The 23,291-nt window shown below is 39.8% G+C and overlaps 1 protein-coding gene across 4 annotated transcripts in view; it reads left to right on the plus strand.

Moving 5' to 3' along the window:
* The window catches only part of LOC108275154 (uncharacterized), a 225,158-nt gene extending 207,338 nt beyond the window's left edge, over nt 1-17,820 (plus strand). For all 4 annotated transcript variants that reach the window (XM_053685789.1, XM_053685790.1, XM_017485772.3 and 1 more), the window contains one exon: nt 4,891-17,820. In XM_053685789.1, the coding sequence (XP_053541764.1) occupies nt 5,085-16,664 (11,580 nt within the window). In that variant the 5' untranslated portion in view covers nt 4,891-5,084 and the 3' untranslated portion in view covers nt 16,665-17,820. The remainder of the gene's footprint in view (nt 1-4,890) is intronic.
* Nucleotides 17,821-23,291: the final 5,471 nt, after the last annotated feature.

The following is a 23,291-nucleotide window of genomic DNA, read 5'->3' on the forward strand; positions in this document are numbered from 1 at the left end:
GCTCTTTTTAATATCCATATATCTACAATGTCAGATTAGACACATTTCTTTCCACTGCCCCAGAATTAATCTTTTCTTTTCACTTTTAGAAGAACTGGCTCAGGCACAGTTTGCCACCCATTGCTGACATTTCTCAAGTCAAATATTCTTGAAAGGCAATTTGCTTGGATAATGGATGTTTCCTAAAATAAAAAGGTCGCTCTTCAGAAGGTTGGTTTGGCCATGGGTCTGCTGTCAAATTGCCAGGCATTTTTGGGGAATGTGTTGGTACTCTCATCAGCCAATAGCTGTGTTTGGGAGTATGATGAAAGCTGTTTAAGAGATTTAAACTGTTACCTGACCCATTCTCTCTAAGTAAACTCAGAGGATTGGAGCACAATCTGGACACAGTGTAACCAATTTTTACCCTTCCAATGTCACTAATCCTCACCTAAACACACACATACACACACTTTTTTGCACTCATCTCTAACTTTCTTCTAGCTCAGTGCACCAGGTGTCTGGAAAAGCTGACGATGTCAGCAAGGTTACCCAGCATTCCTTACAGGTTTACTGTCAGATGAAGAGGGCCATTGTGTGTAAAGGTTTAGGCATCTTAAAGATGCAGCCTTGGTATTTAGTTGAGCTCTCATAAGTGGACAACATTTTGGTTTTCTTTTTAATGTGGAAGCCTGCCTAATAATTTAGAGTCTAGTGGCACATCTTGAAGCCAACAGAAAATACATGTGCACTACATGTGTGTGTTAGTACTGACAGTGTGAATAAATGTGTAAAAGGCTGGGGGTATTAGAAATGGATACTTTAGTGCTTCGATGTCTCAGATAAACAGGTGATTTTTCTCTTTCACTGGCCTTTGTGTGGTTTTGTCTCTCAGTGGAAACTAGATGATGGAATTAGATGCTTATTATTTATGTTCTTTAAATGTTAACATCAAATGTCAAGTTGTATGTTTCAGCACTGGGTTAAACTAAACCCATATTTATCAGCACTTTGCTGATGCAGCTACTTAGACAGGACTGAAATCACTTTCATTACCTAATAACAAATCATTTTTGGGGCCCCAGGAGTTCACACCTCAAAGCCATAAAGACAATTTATGCTTCATTTAAGCCTGAATAATGGAAAACTAAGTGCTCGGATGCCATATGCTGCATTAGATAAACATACTGCCTGCAGAATGATATTTAAAAATGATGGTAGTATGATCTCAGTTGATAAATGGCATGAGAGTCTCTAAGCATAACAAAAGCACATTTTTGCTTTAGCTTACACTACATACATGGGAGGCAGGGGCAAGGAAAGCTCAGGAAATTGGCTTTTCACTTTAGCTTTGCTTTTTTACTGTGAGAAAGAATAAGCTAGAGAAAAACAACACACAGACAAGAGGGTAAAGAGGAAAGACAGATAAAACATCTAAGATTGCAGTCACACACAGAGCTTGTTTACATTTCAGTTTATGCTCAAAAGGAACCCCCTGTTGGTCCAGAATGGCGTCTGGGTGGTGTGTTTGGTGTGGCCATATGGAGTTGATGGTGGTGTGTGTGGTGCAGGCTGACTTGACACTAAGCCTGAGGAACACACAGGCTTGCCTTAATTGACTTATAAAAGTGCTTAAAATTCTATTTTATGGCACCATTTTAAGACAACTTGCACAGAGTGTGATATCAAGTCATACTTAGTAATCAAATGTGTCACAGGCATAGGCCTTTATTTGCTAGCCAAACTTCCATAAACTTTAATCTGTCTTGCGGAAAAGTAAAAACAAAAAGATCTGACTAGCTAGATATTTAAAGTCACACCAAATAGGCAGTTTGATAGAATGACGGCATTAAAGCTTTGAAATAGCCTAGTTGGCAGGAAATCTGGCAACCATGTGCTTATAGATTTGGATTAGGAAAGTCAAACTGACAGTTGTGAAGATATAAATGAGGCTGCACTCATTGTGCACTGACAGCTGTGGATTTGGTGCTACTTCTGATAGGCCCCTGTGATCACAGCACTGTGTGCTTTGTTGTTCGAGACAGCTTGCATCCTCTCCGCCACTTTTCCAAGGGGTAGGCTGACCTGGACAAATAGTAAAAGGGGTATGATATATGGATTAAGTAGGACTGTCCAGGGAGTTCCCACTGGGGAACTTGCACGCTCCCATTCTGCTTTCAAAGAGAGCAGACATATTGCCTTTGACTGCAGCTGGAGCTGGAGAGAGGATGTGACTTTTCACAGGCTGATCCAAACCCAGGCAGAGCTCAGTCTCCAAACCAATATGCTAAATACCAGAGCCAGGCTGAAGACAGGGTCACAGAAATAGGGTTCTTTTAGAAGTGCTACAAAAAAAATAATCAATGCAGCTTAACTTGCAGGATCTAAGCTATTGTCCCTGAAAGACGTAAAATGATGCCAGATTGTATTAAAATGGTTTTCACTGCTTAGGTATGTCCCTTAAATCTGTAATAGCAAGAACTTTTCACCATGCAAGACTGAAATCACAGTGAGTGCAGGCTGCACAGCCGATAGGATAAACGGCCATAAATGCATATTCTATATCAGCCCTACTGACAGCATTCATAGGAATTCAGCATCACACAACAGGATCATAATGTGAATCTGACATGATTTTAGGTGGAAAAAATGTGTTTAGTTTAGTTTACGTCATTTATTTAAAAAAAAAAAAAAAAAAAAAAAAGATGTCTCGATGGACATATTGATTATATCTGTTGCCCAAATTTGCTATTCCATCATTAGAGATTTTATGAAGCATTTTTATTCTGTTATAAACCAGTTTATAAAGTCATTTATGCATCATGATATGAATTTGCAGATGCATCACATTCATGACTATCAAAATCATGTGTATGTGAGAGCTGTTTGAATGTTTCCATTGTGAAAGCAGGATTTGGCAAATATTGATGACTTTTTTACCTTTGAGTCATGTTTGGTCATGCTGGGGTTTCTTGTAGCTTTTGCAGAAATGACTCTGAAGTCATTCAGACTTCCTTGCTAAAACAGATTGCCATTTTAAATATATATTTGCCCTCAGAAGGCAGGTCATATATGACACAGAACACATCCTGTACAACACTGCTCTGATAATGGCACTTTAAAGTGGCAATTTACCATCTAGTTCTAAGTATAAAAGTAGAATAATTAATACACACATTAGGCCAAATCTTGGTCTACATGATCCTGTCAGTAGAGGTTTGGCTGTTGGAAATTCTTTCTAGGTTGCAGTTGAATTGTTTTTAGTTATACTTAAGGCTTAGAGTGACAAGTTTAAACTCCACTGTGTTTTATTTAGAAAATATAGAAACGCAAAAAAAAAAAAAAAGGTAAAAGTGTTCTAGAAGTTTTTTTTTTTACCAACTGTGTCCCAAGTCACATTACAACCAGTCATTGTCACTGCCATGTAATTATGGGCTTGTTCCATGCCATTATGTATAAAAGACCATGAGTGTCACAGTGAAGTGGCGATCACATGATCATACAGTAGATTGTAAACTTTATCAGAAGTTCCTATTGAGATGTACATGCTCACCCAAGTGAAATGTATAAGTCATAGAAACCCAATGAAGGGAATGAAAGGTGGGAAACATTTCCTATCAAACATACAGATAGAAATATAACATTAATGAGTGTTGACATGCATGTGGGGGTGTCCCATCCAGAGTGTATTCCTGCCTTGTGCCATTGTTCCCGGTATATACTCCAGATCCACCATGACAAGGATAGAGTTATTAATGAAAAAGAATGAATGAATGATATTCATGTGGAAGATGTGTGCTGCCTGTGGTCATTTTTTCTTCTTTGATCTGAAATAGTCTCAATATCTGCCTTTTTGTATGGCTTTGGTAAATTGCCAGAAGTTCAGGGGCAAACATGGTGGAAGATAAATGATATATACACAAATAGACCATTATACTTAACTGTGTCAACAAATTAAACTTTGGCAAGTCTAATTTACTGTGGAGAGACTGCAGGAAGGTGGGCTTTTGTTTAACAATCATATAAATTACATTCTGCTGCTAAATACTTGCTTATAGCCTAAGCACAAACTAAGCTGCAGGAGGCCAAAGTAAACTTGGATAGAAGCCGTGTCTGAGACACCTTAAGAATGACAACCACCTGTCCCAGCTCACAACTCACAAGTTATGAGTGTCACGCAATCATTTATTGCAAATGAAAATAATAAGCCCAAGATATTTTCTATGGCAAGCTAATGATTGACATGGAATGTAATGAATTCCTAGTGTTTGGCAGAGGAGCAGAAGAACAAACAGAACTAAGCCCTGGTTTAAGAAGCAGTGTATTCGATCACAAACAAAAAAAATGTTTCACGGCATTTACATTTAAAGTAAATAAAGTTAGGGTCATTTTCACTTTTTTTCACACCAGAAGAGTTGTCTGAAAATTCAAATCACAGTTGTCTAAGTATAAGTATTATTACAAATAATGTCAAGAATAGTGGGCAGCTTTTTGAACAGCTTTTGAAGAACAGCTGGCAGCAGAATTTGAGTAGTAGTGCTTATTGACAAGTGTAGGTTTGGGTTGTTTTTCGGAGGGTTTTTTGGGTTTTGTTTTGTTTTTTTTGTAAAACTGATATAATGCTGCCCTCTTATGGTGAGATATGGTTTTGTTTTTGTCAGTACCTTTAACTTTGTAGTTCTACAATCCTAGACTTTTCAAATAAATGTTCAAATACCAAACACTGCACATGTGTACCACAGTAGTATTTTGTAGGAAAGCATTATATTGGTACAATTAGCAGATATCATTGTAAACTTAATGTCAATTTAGTCTTAACTTTATTTCTATTCATTTAAATTTAATTCTGGATCAGTTTATACAGAGAAGTGACAATCCTGACATCAAATTTCTTTATCTTCTCTCTTCAAGATGCTGACGGGGCTTCAAGATGATGACAGATGATCATTTGCTCATCGATGAAATGAGGAGATAAGAGAGAAGATATTATAAGCTCGTTCTTTCTGCTCATGCCGCTGGAGATTGTTCCAGACTACAGCAGAATGCCATTGTGTCACAGACTCCATAGATAAGGAGCAGCCTGCTGAATCAGCCACGTTGGCATCATGGCAGGAGAGGCTAAACGGACGTATGCCACCAAAGAGCTGGATGCAGAGACCAACCAGGAAGAAAAGAAGCTTGCAAGTGAGCAGTTCAATGAGAAAGCGTTAAAAGGATCCCCTGAGCACTTTCAAAATGTGTGTGTGGAGTCACAGACTATTAAAAATAGTACTAAGTTTGTAGAAAAGGAGAAAGACAGCATTCAACAACGTGAAGCTGTTATCCGGCCACAACAGGCTGGAAAAATTGATTTCAAGTCGTTGCAGAACCGTTCGAGCTTCGCCAGTGATAGAACATGGCCTAATGGCAAGGTCAGTCCTCAGTCTCCCAGTGGGAAAAGTCGTATTCGAGATAAGGGGAAAAAGTCAGGAAAAACAGAGCGCGCTAACCCACAGCAGCTGTGCAGACTGAGTGCTACAAATTCACGTTCCAATCCCACAATTGGGATAGCCTATCCACAGCAGAAGCTTTCACCTCCCAAGAAGCTGGAGGCCGGCCGGGGCCCTGTCTCAGGCAGCTACAGGTTTCATGTACCAAATATCCCAGAGCGAGAGGCAGAACTGCAGCAGGAGGAGTTCAACCTCAACCGCTGTTTCCAGGAGGGCTCTAACCTCATATCTCCAAGCTATACCTCACAACCAGTGGGCTCTGCAGCAGGGGGCTCTTCTCACCAGCACCCAGTATCCACTGCAGCTCAACAGCAACCTGGTGCATTGGAGACCAATAACACACAACCTGTCACCCAAATGCTTTTCCCTGACTTTCAACTGAGTGGAGTTGACTTGTGGCAGTCTCCTGACAGGGCTTTCAGTAATGCTGGTTTTGGGGTCCCATCACAGAAGTCTAACAATGTTGTGGACGTGAACAAACCCAATGGATTTGTCCCATTACCATTTCAGTATGGGTATCCATTGCTGGATAATGCAGATTCCTTTCCTTGTGATCAGAACCCACAGCCACAAGATTTATTAGAAGCATCTTTGGGTCCTAACCAAGTGACCCAAAATTCATTTTCTTTTCAGTCCTCTGGGGAGGAACACAAGGTTGTGCAAAACAATACAAAACTGAGTTATGAACAGTCAGAGGACAGGCAATATTCTTTGCACTCTAAACCTCCCCAGTATTTGCAGACTCCCCATGCTGTACCATCATCTGTGCATTGTACAAGAAGCATAAGTGATGATGTTAGTAATGGTGATAGCAAAGAATCAAACAATCAACAACCAGATAAGAAAAAGAGTGCTTTATCTGACAAGGCAGATAATTATTGTCCAGCAGACACTAGGGATATAGGTGCTTCTGCAGGGGGAAAAAGAGGTTGCCATTCAAAAAACAGTACTTCTAGTCAAAGAATTCTTATTCAAGGCAGTGTACATCACATCAGAAATATTGCACAGAATCAAAGTCCCCAAATACACTTTTCAAAAAATAATTACAACAGTTCCCCAACAAATATCATCCATGTGGGCTCAGCACCGCTTGACAAGAACAGTAGAGTAGCACAGCCATGGGAAGGGCCCAACAAAACCTTCCCATTACCCTTAGATCAGAACTCCACCCCATACTCATTTCAGTGCCAACCTCCCCTTGAGCAAAGACAAAATGCAGGAATTAACGGCCGCACGCCCTGGCAACAGATCCGTCTTACTGCAGCCATGGCAAACCAAAACAGGATTGAGCTTTCCAGGCAACTTAGTAATCAGCAAATGGCTTTTTTGATAACTCCGTCTGACTGGAAAGAGGATAGTAAGTCTCAAAAAAGTAACACCCAGAAAAGCTCTAACGATTTTCCCAACAATAGACCCAGTGAGGCTTTTTCAAAACTGAGGCAAGACAGTGTCAAGCAGGGGTGTAGTACAATATCACCATGTCAGTTTACAAATAAAATGGAATCAAGCCAAAACCAAATCGGAGATGCCAAAAATAAATCATTATACTTTGCTGTAAATCATGCAGTGCATGGGGCCACACCAAGAACCCCCAGTTACCCCCCATTACATGTTCCGACTATGGAACTAATGATGGTGTCTCCATATGATTCACCCTCACACTCACCCATACAAAATCAAATGGCTAGCAGCACATGTTCCTCTCTTTCACCAGACTCTACTAGCCCTGCCAGCAGTAATTCTGATGACAGTCAGAAGGCGTCTCCATCTCAGTTTTATAACCAGGCGCAAAGTAAGGCATCACTAGACAACCTGAGTTCTAATCAGCATCACTACCATGCAGAAGTTTCCCATAGCCTGCGGTACAACCAAGAAAAAGCCAAAGAGAATATTGTGAGTTTTTCATCAAATATCAGGCATGCAAAATCCAATGTGGATAGTGGGAAAGGTTGCATGGACAGCTATGGGATGGATCACCGTCCACCACCACCATATTCAGCTCACCAGCTATTAGCTAGCTCTTTAGCCACAGCAAACCTTGACCAACTGGATGTACTTCTCACATGCAAGCAGTGTGATCAGAATTTTAATAACCTGGCTTCTTTTCTTGATCATAAGCAATACTGTGGACAGCATACATTTGCACAAAATGACTTCAAAGATATCCGCAAAATGGAAGACACAAGGAAATTTCATGCAGATCACACAAAAGCTATCTCATCTGGCACCAATTTTTCCATGTCACGAAGTTCATCTGATTTGCATATGTCCCTGCTCGGGCTTAACAAGAATGGGGAGATCATGCCTGACAGTGAAGCCAAAGTTGATGCAAAAGATGATCCTATGAAACTCATGCTGCCATCTGCACCACTGCCTGACTTAGAGATGGAAGATGCTAAGTTAGATAGTCTTATCACTGAGGCACTGAATGGGCTTGGTTATCAGTCAGACAATGCAGAAATCGATAGTAGCTTTATCGATGCATTTGCAGATGATGAGATCACCACTACAAAATGCTCATCTAGTAGACAGACTCTAAAAACCAAAGACTCTGTAATGTTTGAGAGCCGAAGTAAGCATGAATTCACATCCAGTGAAAAATCATTAACACAACAAAAGTATACATTTGATGCAGACTTTGACTGCCTGTCTGCTGAGGGCAAACATGTTGATGTTACGTACAAAGAAAATAACCATGATTCAGAGTCACATAAAGAAAGTACCAGAGAGGAGACCTCTCTTATGAAGAGGGAATCCACTTTGGAGGAATCTAACACATGTACAGATTGGGTTAAAGAGACACAAAAATCAGATAAGACAGCAGATAAGCCAGATGAAAGTGAGCTTGGTCCAAGGTTTCTCTTGTCCAGAAAGTTTTCAGAAAGAGGTGGACTCAAAACTTTACAAAGAAGCACCCCTTCAGTTAAAACACCTACTCCTCAATCCCCATCTGCCACTAGGAGTCCCACACCTCAGAGGCCAATAGTGAAGGAGAGGAAAAGAAAAAGGATTAGTGGAGGGAGTTGGAGTAAGGAGCTCATTCACAAAATAGTTCAACAGAAAAATAAGCTTCATAAGCTCCATGTGAAAGGCACTAAAAACATGCAGTTCTCACTTGTGATGGAGAGGGTGACACCCACAGTACAGAATCCTACATTCAGGGAGTATGATTACATCTCTGATTCAGATGAGGACTGTGAGCCTGTGAAGATAGCCAGTCAGGGTCGCCTTAGTCAGAGCATCCGTTGCAAGTACACATATACAAAAGAATGTAAAGGAAGAATAAGAGCAGATAAGAACAGGGAAAGTCCATGGAAGCAAGACAAGATAGAGAGCTTTGAATTGAAAAAAGCTCAAACTGTCTCTCCACCCTCAATAAAAGAAATCTCTGGCCATCAGCGGGTGCGAAGGCGAAGCAGCAGATCTTCAACCAGCAGTGAACTCAGCACATCTGTGAGTGTCACCAGTGAGAGCATCAGTAGTCCTAAAAGCATTGATCGCACAGATTCAGACTGTGAAAAAAGAGTGGAGATAAGGAAAAAAGACCAGGATTCCTTTGATCAGGACAGATCTCCACAAAGAATACTAAAAGAGTCAAGCACATCATTAGCTTTGACCTTCACCAAAAACACAAAACATTATAGCACTGACAAGATTCTACTCTCTGAACTCAAAGACAGCTATACTACGTCAAAGTGTTCAAATGTCATCAGTACAACAGAAGAGACTGCATCAGAGCATACCTTGACTAAAAGTACTGTCAGCCTTGCAAGATTCAAAAGCACCAGATTGGAGGTAGAGGAAAAAATGGACCACTATGACTCTGACATGGGAATCGCTGCAAACACAGAGGAGGTCACACCACTCAGCAAAGACTACAAAGATTACAAACAAGCTAGCAGGCATCTCAGAAGGACTGGCATAACAATGAGTTCAGTCAAGACCAAAAATGATGGAGAAATCAAAAGAGATCATGCTTCATCAAAGGAAAAAACATTACACAAGAAGAAAGAGTCACACCAAGATTCAGAAACCTCACCAGCTTCCTTTGAGAACTTTGGTAATGATATTTCCGCAATCAAAGAAACAAAGACTGATCCGAGTGATTTATTCTCTGAGCCACCATCACTTTGCAGTTCACTCATGGATGAAGTGTGTTTAACCTCTGCTAAACTTAATGATACACTCCCACAGAAAGACAGAACCTGTCTTATGCCTTATACATTAGAACATGAACAAAGTCTTATGAAATCACCCCTTTCATTTGATACAACATCAATGTTTGGTGACCTTACAGTTGGTGGATTTGACAATAACCTGTACCCAGATATTCAACTAACCAAAGAGAGCTTCAGTCCAATAGAGACTGCAGATGACAAGAAAGAGCTGTTTGAGTCATCCTTTTCACCATTATTAGAGCAGAGAGATTGGAGCTTGATGGTTGATGTGACTCCAGAACTTCCAGATGAGATTGCACAGTACAAAGAAGATTCAGACATAGCAAATGATAAAAAGACCTGTTTTAATCCAGTCCCATTCACATTGACAGAGAAAATAATGGACTACCATCCAAATCTCAATGGTTGTGTCTCTGATGATGAGCTTGAGATAAAGAGAATTGTAACAGAACTTGAGAGCCAGCTCCAGTCAGCTAAGCTAAGTAGTCCTTCTCCACTTGACAATGAGCCACCAAAACACTTGACTATGAGTAAATTTTCACCATTAAGACTGGATGATCATGAAAGTGAGAGTGATCAGAATGGCATGGAGGTGGTTTGCCCATCTGAAAACTTAGGACTTGCTGCACCAACAGACTCACACTCAGAACTTTTCTCTGAACCTGACCTGCCATGGTCCAGTCCAGTACAGTTTGGGTTAATTGGTGGACAGCAGTGCCTTCACACCCCAACACACACCACTGTGACAGACACCCCAATTCATTTAGGCCCAGAAACCTTACATGTAAAGGGTGGTGCAGAACTAAATATTCTATCCACAGAGAAACCAGCAGAACTAAACAATGAGGAGAAACCTGGGAGCAGTGATACTATGGGCACAGCTACAAATAAATCAGAAGAGATGATTGAACAGGAAATATACACAGAAAACCTCATGAAAAGCCTAGAAGTGATCTCAGATTCTTTGTCATCAGGGCTGGAATCAACTCAATCATCTGTTGAGCAAAAAGAGTGCAGTGAAGAACAGGACAAAGAGGACGATGAAAAGACAGAAAAGACTGGGTTAACAAATGAGTCTCAAAGAGTGGACTCTAGATACTCTGTGGCAGAACTTACAGAGTGCTCATCAGATTTGAATAAAACATTATTGAAGCAGCCACACAAGCTTATAACAGGTGACATTTGTGAGTCAAATTTAGGTAGCAAAATGGAAAACTCCAGTGATGCTGAGAGTAATAATGTCAGTCTGCATGTCAAGGACACACTGGTAATTGATCTACAACCTGTAAGCACTTGTGTTTCAATCAGTGACTCAAAGGTACCATCTATAATATTTGATCACAAAACTTGTGAACCACCATTAGAGACAGGGAAAGTTAGTCCTGAACCAGAAGTTGTGGAAAATTTTAATTCAGAGGGCCCTCGCAACAATCCAGATGCCTTGCCATCATTACCAGATGCGCTAAAAGATGAAAGCACAAAGGCCCTCAAACAGGAAAGCAGCCAAGCAGAAGAGATGTTCATAAAAACAAATGCTACCAAAGATTACAAAGACATGCTTGAGTCTGCATCAGTAAATCAAAGCACACAAGTTGATGAGACTGACACTGACACAGTGGAGAGTGCAAGAAATAATGTCATGCCAGATAATGGTCAAGTCCTTGAGAGCTTTAAGTCTCCTCATAGTGAAGATGCCCAGTCACATGAAATTCTGAGAAATGATACAGACACCATGAGCACTCATGAGCTATCACAAATGGACAAAGTGGATCAGAGCAGTGAGGCCACATTGAGAATGACATTTTCTGATGAACACAATTTATGTGGAGGGAATGTACAAATCAATGTGAATGAGGATCCAAAACTAGAATCTGCACCAATTAGTCTACCAACACTGGTTTCTCCATATGTTCCTACAAAGAGTTCCCCCTTGCAAGAGGAAAAGAGTCTATTATCAAGTTGTTGGACCAACATTAACGTAATTAGGCCTGCTTTGATTGAAGAGACATTAACATTTAAGAGTTCTGCGGATGTGGATATTGCTAGGTCACTACATACTTGTGAGTCATCAAACACAGTTACTGAGATAAGTAATTCTTTTGCTTCCAATCTGAACTTTGCAGAACCAACAGAAAGCAAAATATCTAGTCCCAGAACAATGTTAGCTGTGGACAGCATCTCCAAACAAGCTTTTTATAAAGCAAATGAGAAATCAGAAATATTGGATGTTACCCAAAACAAAGACGCATTGTATGAATTTAAACAAAGCCCAATGAATTACAGTGAAACACATTTCAGTAGCTGCAGCCTAAGTTCTGAAACTTTAAATAAAAGTATTGATGTTCAGTCCAACATTAAGTCAAGCCCAAAAGACAGCCTCAGTGCTTGTGCACTGACTCTCAATACACAGCTATCATCAAATTGTCGGCTCAGTCCAATACATGTTCAAAATGAGCTTGAATTAACTACCTTTGATCACTTGGTCAAACTGGACATACAGCATTTTCATGACACCACCAACCAAAATGAGATTAAGTACTGCTGCATTTCACCCGCCAATAATCACCATGTTGAACATAGGGCTTCAGATGATACAGAACAACTCTCAAAACTTCACCAAGATAATATGAGCACTTGTCATGTTCCACTTGATTCTATTGATTACATGGACTTAAACATCAATCTCCTGAGGAAAACAGATGCTGAAAATGTGGAGAGTCAGATAACTACTTTCAAGCTTGATGCATTGCCTCAGAACCATACTATATGCACTGTTCAAGAAACATCAAATCCTAAAGAGCAGTTGCCAACAGGATCCGTAAGTGTCACAAGTTTGCCAAACTCAGTAATGGGACAGTGCACAAAGCAGTCAGAAGTAAAATCCTTACCAAAAAAAGGAGGTACACAGAATGCACTTCAAGGGAAATTTCAGTGTGAAATATGCTTGATGTACTTCCGTACTCTTCCTGGACTTAAGCGACACAAAGCCATGAAGCACACAGTTAAAACTGAAGGAATAACAGCACAAAAGCCAACTTTGAACAGCCAAGGCTTTGTGCCACACCCAGTAGATAAGGAGGTGAAAGATAACATGAGGATCCTTGATCCAGTGGTCTTGCTGAATCCCAGCAATGATAGCACACCTGTAACACATTGCGATCTTGCAGCTCTGAATTCAGTATTTGAAGGCAACGCAAAAGAATCACTTGTTTCAAAAAGTACAATGAGTAATGACAAGGAGGACATGCCTTCCATAATTGAGAAAGCAAAGAAAAATATCAAAGTTAAAAGAAGTAAGAGCATGGATGTCATCAATGAAGGGCTCATTCACAAACTTGTAAAGAAGGACCCTTTCCCAGACGAATTGCTCAGTATACTTAAAACAGACATCCTACAGGCCATTTCCCCAGATTTTCCTACAATGGCACAACAAGAATGTCCCAAGTCAAGTGCAAAACTGAGCCCAGTTAACAGTCCCAATTATCAAGAGGTGAAAGTCACAGAAGACATTCAGGGCATAGAAAGTGCTAGTGTTGATGAACAAGAGATAATAACTTTGCCCAAGTGCCCTGAAATGTACCACCATGGAGCTGAAGAAAACAATACAACACCAAAGACAGGGAGTTGTGCAAGCCTAAACACTTTAGAAAATAATAGGCAGGCAAATGACACCAGTTCTGGGGAATATATTGGCATTAAAGAAATCTGTGATGCATGTGAGGATCCTTCAGTTGCGATCAAAAGTGAGATGACCAGTTATCCCACTGATGAAACTGGTTCCCACTGTGAGGTTTATAAAGACCCACCAATAAGCCCCAGTGGACTGGGCACTGACCTCAAAGATCTCTTTGATGATGAAAACACATTCTCCCAATTATTCCCAAGGAATGATGAAATGAAAAGGAAAAAGTGTGCACGTGTTTATGGTAAAAGTAATAAAAAGCAGAAACAAATGTCAAGCTTAGTTTATGACTATACTGGCTCAAACACATTTTCTGATAACAATGAGCAGTATAAGAAAAAGCCAGAGAATATATTTGTTAGCAGTCTGGATGACCATTGTGAATATGAAACTATATCACTTGATGATGCTAAAATGCTTGAGATGTGCCATAAGAGCACGCTCAAAAGTTCTCCTCAGAAAAGTTTTCCACAAGATGCCATAATAGATCATCAGGTTGGGCATGAAGACACTCAAGAGGCTAGAATTGGTGACTTTCTATGCCATACAGAAGATGCCGTTCTAAAACCTACAGTGAACTTAAATGGATCTGAAGACAAAAATACAGACACAGGGTCAGATGCCAAGGAAAACTGTAAGTCCAATGAGCCCTGCCCTCTGCAGCTGGTCTGTGTTCAAGATAATGTCCCTCGCTACCCAAGCATTGACATTCAGAACTTCAACACTACATTTCAGCTCCCTGAAATGCCACTCTTTGAGTCTGAAAGAGATATGTCTGTGGTTGAGGCAATTGTGCCCAAGAAATCCCAGAAGAAACCTACAGAACGCAAGAATAGGAAACGAATTGAGACTGGACTGAAGCCCAAGGACAAGCAGTATAAGTGCAAAGTGTGTTTCACATGGTTCCTCACATTAGGGGAGCTGGACTTCCACAAGCTTTCTCACAATCCTTCACCTCCTCCAACTTGTTATATGTGTGTCCAGCGCAAATTTAGCTCCCGTGAGCAACTTCGAGACCATCTGAAGGAGAAGCATGTCAAGAATAAAGCAGGTGTCTGGACTTGTGGCATGTGCTTGAAGGAAATATCAGATGTATGGATGTACAATGAACACCTGCGGGAGCATGCCACACAGTTTGCTCGAAAGGGTCAGTCTCAAAGTTCCATGCTGGACATGCCAGGCTGCTTTATGCAGGAGAATGCTGTGAAGAACTTCATCTCTTCAATCATGCAACATCAATCGAAAAAGTCTGTCAAAGGGGAGAATGCAAAATCATCTAAGGAGGAGAGGAAAGCCTCTACAGATGTTTCTGGAGTAGAGCAAAAATCCTCATACATGGGTGAGCCTGAAACTATAAAGAGCAAAGTAGTAAGTGCTGGGGGAGGAAGCAAACATAGTATATTCACACCCCTTGAAGTTCTACCCAAAGTAGACACTACTCCAAAAAATGTTGAAATGCATCCCAACTGCAAAGATCCTTCAAGGGACTGTCACCACTGTGGCAAACAGTTTCCAAAACCATTTAAGCTTCAAAGACACTTGGTGGTACACAATTTGCAAAAGATTTTCATGTGTCACAAATGTCCAGTCTCATATCAGCAAGCAAAGGAGCTTAAAGATCACCTAAAAAGTGAACATGAGGAGGTAGATGAACCTGATTCAAAGCACACTACCCTGTACACATGTGAGCTCTGTGCTGATGTTATGCATGTAATTAAGAAGTCTTTCATCTGCAGTACCTGTAACTACACTTTCTCTAAGAAAGAACAGTTTGATCGTCATATGGAGAAACACCTGGCAGGTGGTAGCAAGATATTTAAGTTTAGGGGAGTGGTGAGGCCCTGCAATTCCAAAGAGGATGACTTTGATATGCCATCAAATAAGAAGAGGAAGGTACTGCCTGACAATTCCCAAGAAAACAACTTGAACATTGCCAGCATTGCATCTGTACACTTACAGCAGAGTACAGATATACAGGGTCTGAAACTAGTCATGGACAACTCTACATGCAATAGCACTGATGAAGACAAACAGCCTACTGACACAAATAATACAAGTGTAAAAATTGAGGACGTGGCAGAAGACCTTTCTGGGGCTCAGGAAGAACTCGGGCAGCATCAGCCCCAAATTACTTCTGCTGAAAACACCCTTAACACAAAAACAATGACCAAGGAAGAAGATTATGAAGACTTGCATGCACATGACATTCCAGACACAGATACCAAAGAGGGTGGTACAGATTACAACTGTTCCCTAACTGAGATCTGTGATGTTAAAGTTGAGGATGACTGTGGAGCCATTCACACAACAATCCCAATTCCAAATGAGAGCAGTGTCCCTGATAACAAGATGAAAGAATGTGATTTGGTAAATGCCGATGAGAAGGAGACAGATTCAGATCTGTGCAGTTTGCAGTTTCCTAATCAAACTAGTAAAGGCATGAAAAGCCATCAAACAGAAGACCTTTTGCCTAAAGAGGACTACAGTCCTAATGTTATCAGACTGCCATCATTATCCAGTGAGATAAATCAACTGAGGCAGGACCAGATAAATGAATGTGCATCTACTAAGAGGAATGAAAATGAGCAAGTCATAAACACTATTGACCAGCCATTATGTGTCCTGGTTAAAGAAAGAACATCTGTTAAGTCAGAGGAAAATATTAAACAATGCCTTGAGATTAGCACAAAGTCCGGAAGCATTGGATTCACAGACGCTGCAGGTGTAAATCATGCCAAGATTTCTGTCAGCTCCGTTACAGCTGAAGACAAAGACTGTGTGAAACTGAAAAAAAGGAAAGATCTCAAGATGATGCCAAGTTCGCCAAGGACAGCATCGTCTGTTACACGTGAGAATCTTGGAATTGACCCAAAAGTCAAAAAGAAATTTCGGTCCAACAAATGTGAGAGACTGGCTGGTCAGCGCAAAGGCGACATCTCCGTTGACTATCCTGTGCTAACTTCAGTAAAGGATGAAATGACTAGTAACAAAATTGTCTCAAAACACAAATTAGGAACTCTGGACCTACAACCAAAGAGAGGTTCTGACAGTTTTTCACCCAAGAAAGGAGAGCTGGTCCGTCATTTGAATTGGGATTGCAGAGCGAAAAAAGGTGTGCCTGGTAGAGCCATTCATTCTGCCACCTCCAAGGTGTCAGTAACCTCCCTGAACAATTCATTTAACAAATCCCGTCCCAAGCTTGGGGTGAAGTCTGTAGAGACGCAATCTTATCATACTGCAGAGTCACATAACAGCCTCCTTAGCAAGCTATTTGGCCAAAGACTCACCGGTTTTAAGATTCCATTAAGGAAGGACACTTCTGAATCCATTAACTGAGAATTAGATGCTACTAAGGAGGAGGGAACTACGTTATCCACTAGTTGATCAAGACAATTTTGTAAATGAGAATGAGATTGTATGCCCCTCCTCTGAGAAATGTTTTTTTTTTTAATTAGTCACTTTATTACCTTGTATCTTCTTGTAAATGTTTTCATGTTATGGTGAGGACGTGATCAAGTTTATAAATATGAAATGAACTAGCTGGTTTGCCAGCCATCCTTTACAAATAACTTTATTTTCTCTACCTTGAAGTTGAACATTAAATTACAGAGTCTGTATTTCGTGAAAAAGAAAACAATTGAAAAAAAAACAGTACTTGAAAGATATCTGAGAATTTTTTTTTCAAATTATGCATGACACATTCACCACGTGTTGTAGATGGGTTTTATTTTATTTTTCTTTTGTGCAACAGTACCAAATGATATTCCATTTCTGAAATACATCAATGTGCCTATTTTGTACACTTCATAGAATTACGCTTTCATACTCTTTTACCTTACTGTATTGCAGTGACATTCAATGTATTAGCTTTTGTATAAACATAATTGGTGCTATATTATTTTGATTTTTATTGTAATGTGAACACAAATGTCCTCTAACTGAAGGGAACATGTAGCGAATATATTCATCAAATCATTCTTGCTGGTACTATATAGTTTCTAGGGGGAATGAGAAAAAATACTGTGCAAAAAAGGGTTGAGATTTCAAAGTTTTAATTTGGTTTCCTCAAAAGAGGGCATTAGGAAAGCCTTTTTCCATGACTAAATTCTGTATAATTTCTGTTTGATTTGATGAACTCAGGTGCTAACAAAGAAAACTCTTGCGCATGAACCCCTTATTAGGAATTCCTCTCATGCACTGATGTTACATACCAAATCCACAATCAGTTAGCTAGATGTCATCCAAATGTTTTATTATTATTACTATTATTTACTAGAACACAAAAGGTGCTTTATCTTGTTTATATGTATCTTATATTGTATTATATTGTAGGTAGATTATTTCTGGTGCAATGCATAATGTCAAAGTTCTATTTTAATAATGTGCAACAGATGAAGAGAATGAGAAAAGGGAATTGCTAAGCCTAGCACAGGCTTATAAGTGGTTCACAAAATGCCTCATATAAAGTTGGTTATTAAAAAGCTGCAGTCTTCCTTTGTTTCTTTGTCTTTACTGGTAGATGGAGCTGTGCACAGAGTTGTTATGACACATTGAAAACTATTTGAATAATTGCTCATTAGTGTTAATTATGGTGAGCTATATTAGCAATCGACCATGAAATCCCCTCCACACACACACAAATCCAATTGTGTGAATTTACTCTGGATCTCTTGATTGCCTTTATTGAGAATATAAAATGCAAAATGGTTACACTTGTTTGTTTTTTTAGAGAAGATGAATATACATGCAGTTTTACCTTGTATAGATTCAGAGTTTTACATTGACAAATCACATCTCATAACCTTGGTCTGTCATTACGTGAGGACCTGGCATCTTCTTGATGGAGGGATTTTTACAGGATTAAGGTAGACAAGGTTTTTGGTTTTATTACTGAATAAAAAAATAAAGTTATTTTAGGCACTTAAGAGCATGTGTTTATTTAATGGTGCTACTTTAAATTATTACCCAAAGGTGTTTATTGACTAAGGGTGGGTTAATATGTGTCGAATCTGTTGTTTTATCACAAGTCAGATTTTTAAATTGTATATTCATTCATCTATTTCTTTATTACTCCATTACTTGTTCTACTCAATAACAGTAACGATCTAGTAAAAATGGCATAATAATTTCCCAAAAAGAAATAATTTGAATTACAAAAAATGTCAGAATATATAAGTAAATGAATCTTACTGATGAATCTTGACAAATAATTGATTAGAACAGTAAATCACCCTTGATTTTACCCTACATGCTGAACTGGGCTGTTATTTTCAGTTGATAGTTCACTCTGTGTTTAGTGGCTTGTATCCCTACATGAGTCACATTCACTATCACATAGGAATAAAAAGCCATAAGACACAGCAGCTTAAACAGGGACACCCCAGAGTTCCCTGGCTTGCAAAATAGCTTGTTCTACCTGGACAGAAGGACGGGGGCACAGAGAGACATTGTTACAGTCAAATGTGAAACATCAGCTGGTGAACAATTTATTTCATAGGAATAATAAGCAGTGGTTTTCTTTATGCCAGGAATAGCTGGTGATTGGGGTTCAAATCAAATATGTTGTGATATGACTGATGTTATTTTAAAGAGAAAATGATATATGTAAAATAATGTCAACACATGATCATATATGAAGCCCAAATACTGTATAGCTGACATTTTGGATATGGAATAGTGCTGAATTCTCCATAGTCATAATCCTTTTGTTTAAACTCTAAATAATGACTTGCAATTATTTAAAGGATTTACTATTTAAAAATGGATGCATTTCTGAGTTTATAACAGTAATGCAGTACAAATTGTCAGACATTAATGACTACTAATCAATCAAGGAAAAAGAGCAACAAAAACAAATCCAATAGTAACTCATGTATTGAACGGTACCAGTAGCAGTAATTACACAGCTCCTTGACAGTCCTAAACTGATTATTTAATCTGTGCAGGAAATCTCCGGGGAAGCGAGACAGCTTTGCTCTTTGAGGTGTAAAGACATTATCTGTGTGGCTGGCCCTGAAATAGCATTGGTTTTCCCAGCTGTTTGAATGCCACACTGCCACTTAAGGAGGGCTGCAGACAGAAAGGGGTGTGAGCCGATAGAAAGGGATGGCTGGTCAGCAGTAATGGCATGTGACCAGGGTCCACTGCCGTCCCCCCCCCCCCCCCCCCCCCAACACCTTGATTCTACCATCGCTCCCATCACTCCATCACTACCCAATGTTACATTTAGCTTTGTGTTGATGGAATAAAACAGCATTCCATTACTCAGCCACAATGGGAGTGAAATTATAAAAGAGACAAAACAGCACTGTGGAACAGGGGAATGTGATGGATGTGGTCCTGTTTGGTTCAGTAAGAGCTGTCAGCTCCCTCTATCACAACATGGCTGGGGATAATAAGCTTCCCTATTTGGCAGGGGGGAAATCATCATGCCACCTGTTTAGGATTCATTGGGGAAGGGAGATCAAGCCTCCATCTCATATATCCACAGGTGCAGTAGCTACAGATGAGGTGACGGAATGAGGTCCCTAATCTGAAAAATGGATAGCATGCCACATGAAAGGTGCTAATGATTAAGTAGGAAGATGACATTGTATAAATCAGCATGGGTTTGTTTGTATCAAAGCTACACCACAAGCACTTCAGAAAATGTATTTATGCAGTCTTTTACAAATGTAGTCTTATAGGCCCTCACGAGTTATCGTCATTTTCCCACCAGTTGCAGTGAGACATTTACAAGCTGCTTTTATTTCCATTCCATAATTTTTTAAAAATGTGAATCACTAATAAAATATTCACCTTGTATTGTGAAAAGGATCTGATTTTTTTTGTTGTTGTTTGCTTCCTAGGAGAGTTTTTCTTGCCTGTCAGCATGATGAGAAGTAAAGAAAGCCTTTAAAAATGCAGTAAGGCTATGTGGTGTAACAAGTACACAAAAGACATTGCCTGTGATCTTTTAGCTGAATCTGTGTATTCAAAGCAATCCTTACTAGGATTTACTTTAAAGGTTCAAAAGCAGGTATAAATCACAGGGTTTGGGATTATCTGTACTTAACTAGTGTTTGTTTTTTGTTTTTTTTACTGTTATACTGTACTTCTTCCCTGTACAGATGTATACAGACACCACACAAGTAACCCTTGAGAAAGAAAATGAGGAAATGCCTATTTATTTTGTTCATTAGTGTCAGACAAGCAGAAACTGCCAGAATACCACATCTTTAAATTTCTCCCTTTAATTTTTCAGGTAAGAAAAAGACAGAAAACAAATGATTGAGGCTGCTTCAGAGAGAAAATATAAACAAAGCAATTGGCTGCGTGGCCTCTGAGGGTCTTCTGATTGAAAGCAAGCTGCAGAGCACCATCACCATAATGAGGTGCTGCCCCCAAAACCATCATCTAACATGTCTAGATTTAGATCTACGCTATTGCTTAAATTGTTTTCACAGCCCAGAAGGAAATGTGTTGCCTTGCAGCTCATATATAGTGAGGCAGGCATAATCGATAGTGTCGTTAATGAACTGGCCAGAGCTTATGTCAAAGGGAGACTAGTTTAGGAGTTACGGCTCTCATAAATCTTCATGGCATGGGGTCTTCTTTCGACCAATAATTTCAAATAAAGATTAATGGAGGCACAACCTGAAAGCCACTATTACATTTGTAATACAAAAAAGCTGTTTTCAACAGTGTTTGGAGATTTATAGTACTGTATTGGTAGTCTTCCGGCAATATATAATGTGTTCATTTTTTATAGATTGAGACTATTAGGCCTTTTGCGCAATGTATCTTCCTCCTAACTGTCATGCCCCGAAGGCCTTTCCTCCTAACGTGAATAGCAGTAGTGTGCCTTGCATCCACAGAGTGTGTGTGCGTGCGTGTGTGTGTGTGTGTGTGTGTGTGTGTGTGTGTGTGTGTGTGTGTGTGTGTGTGTGTGTGTGTGTGTGTGTGTGTGTGTGTGTGTGTGTGAAAGGAAATGACATGGCCCATGGCAATGACATCCTCATGACATATTTGATGAGTAAACCCCTGCTTTGTCAGTGACAGTGATCTGATTCAGTGTAGACATCTCAGTGGTGACTGACAAGCTATTACATCAGTTACAGATTGTCAGCACTGAATAATTTAATAGCCATTAATGCATGGATATGCAATGTTAACAGAAAATACAAGCAAACATTTTGACAGTATAGTGAAGAGGAAATGTAATTTCTCTGGCAGGAGAAAGGACTTTCAGAAACAGCTGATATAAAAAACATAGTGTGCACAATGCCATGTAGATTCACTAGGACATTTCACACCTGACATTTGGAGGGATTCTTCTTTTTTTTTGAGGAGTTAGCAAAAATTGCCTTTAAATTAGACTCTTAATATATATTATAAATTCAACATTTTTGTCCTCTTGTCTACTTTAGGTTCTCAGAATAGGGACTTTCAACTATGCCTTTTAGTATTCTGAATAAGGTTACTGGTTGCCTTTCGAATTAAATTTTTGGTCTTGCTCTGCTTAAGCTTAGAGAAAAAAGACCAGGATTATTTGAAGGCAGTGCTCTAATAGATGCCCTAATGCTTTAATAGAGTGTATAAGAAGCCGAGGGACTGCAGAATCCCCCCTAATGCAGTGAAAGATCCATCAAGGCCTTGAGATATTCAACAGTTTTCCCTACATGTTTTGCCAGTGGAATGTGCAGTAGGATTTAGAAAAATTAATTTAGGCATATTATTATTCAATTCATACCATGTACATTGCAGACAGTTAGAAGATTAGTTGGTTCATCAATCAATATTACCTGTGGCAGACAGTGATGACAGATAAGCACATCGATCAATCTAGGCAGTCCTGATCCTGTAAAGATAAACGTATCACTAATTCTATATAACACCACACAATTTCTCTTTTTCATACAATTAAACGCTGAAATGATTTCTTTAAGCATCTACTGATAGATGACCATAGAGCACTCACCTGTGCAAGTACACTCCACCTGTGTCATTCCTGTTCCTCTGCTTGCATTTTTCTTGCTCCACACATTCCTCCTTTTCACCTTCCCTCTTGCTCTTTCTTTCACACTCACACAAGCATGCAAACTCTCTTTCACTCTCTCTCTCTACACTCTTTTCATTCAGACAAGGGGATGAGTTGGTGGGTCCTCATCTGAGCGAGCCAGATATCGAGGCTCAGCTGCAGAGACTGACATCATCCTTCCAGCAGAGCAGGTTTTCCCCTCCTGTCTCCCTCTCTCTCTCTCTCTCTCTCTCTCTCTCTCTCTCTCTCTCTCTCTCTCTCTCTCTCTCTCTCTTCTCTCTCTCTCTCTCTCTCTCTCTCTCTCTCTCTCTCTCTCTCTCTGAATCATTGGCTCACAGCTTTCTTCACTTCCCTCCACCCCCACCGGTGTCATCACTACGGAGTAAGAAGCCCTTCTGGTCTGAATGGAGTAGACTGGGTGCAAAACAAGAGCCGGGTGTGTTTTGCAAAAAGGGCTTATTTGGAACATCCTACCCCTTATATATACTTATGGACTCTTTTTATGTCTAAGCAAAAGCCCAAGCTTAAACCCCTTAAAGTCTTAAGCTATTAATTCTAAAGCATATTATTCAGTATCTACTATGGATTATTTATTAATTAGTGTTAATCTGATAGTCGGTAGTTCTGAAAGTGAGGAATTTTAGTCTGGGCACTATGATGGATCCTGAGTGTTTAAAGGGTTTAAAAAAAAAAATAAACAAGAGAAGAAGGTGTACACGTACAGAGATCTCTGCTGTCCAAGGTTCTGAAAGAGATTGTTAAAAAGACAGAATGGATCAAGCGAAGTACCGGGAAGGACTCTAGCAAGCAACAAAAAAAAAGATTTTTCATGGACACTGTGGAAAGGAAAGTAGCAGTGTGGCCACATGGGTGACACAGGGTGGTAGCTACCAACTTTAAAATATGTTTGGCCACCCCAACTGTGAGTGTAAGCACATCTCTCC

This window comes from Ictalurus punctatus, chromosome 14 (assembly GCF_001660625.3).
Source record: "Ictalurus punctatus breed USDA103 chromosome 14, Coco_2.0, whole genome shotgun sequence".
In the NCBI taxonomy this organism is placed as follows: Eukaryota; Metazoa; Chordata; class Actinopteri; order Siluriformes; family Ictaluridae; genus Ictalurus; species Ictalurus punctatus.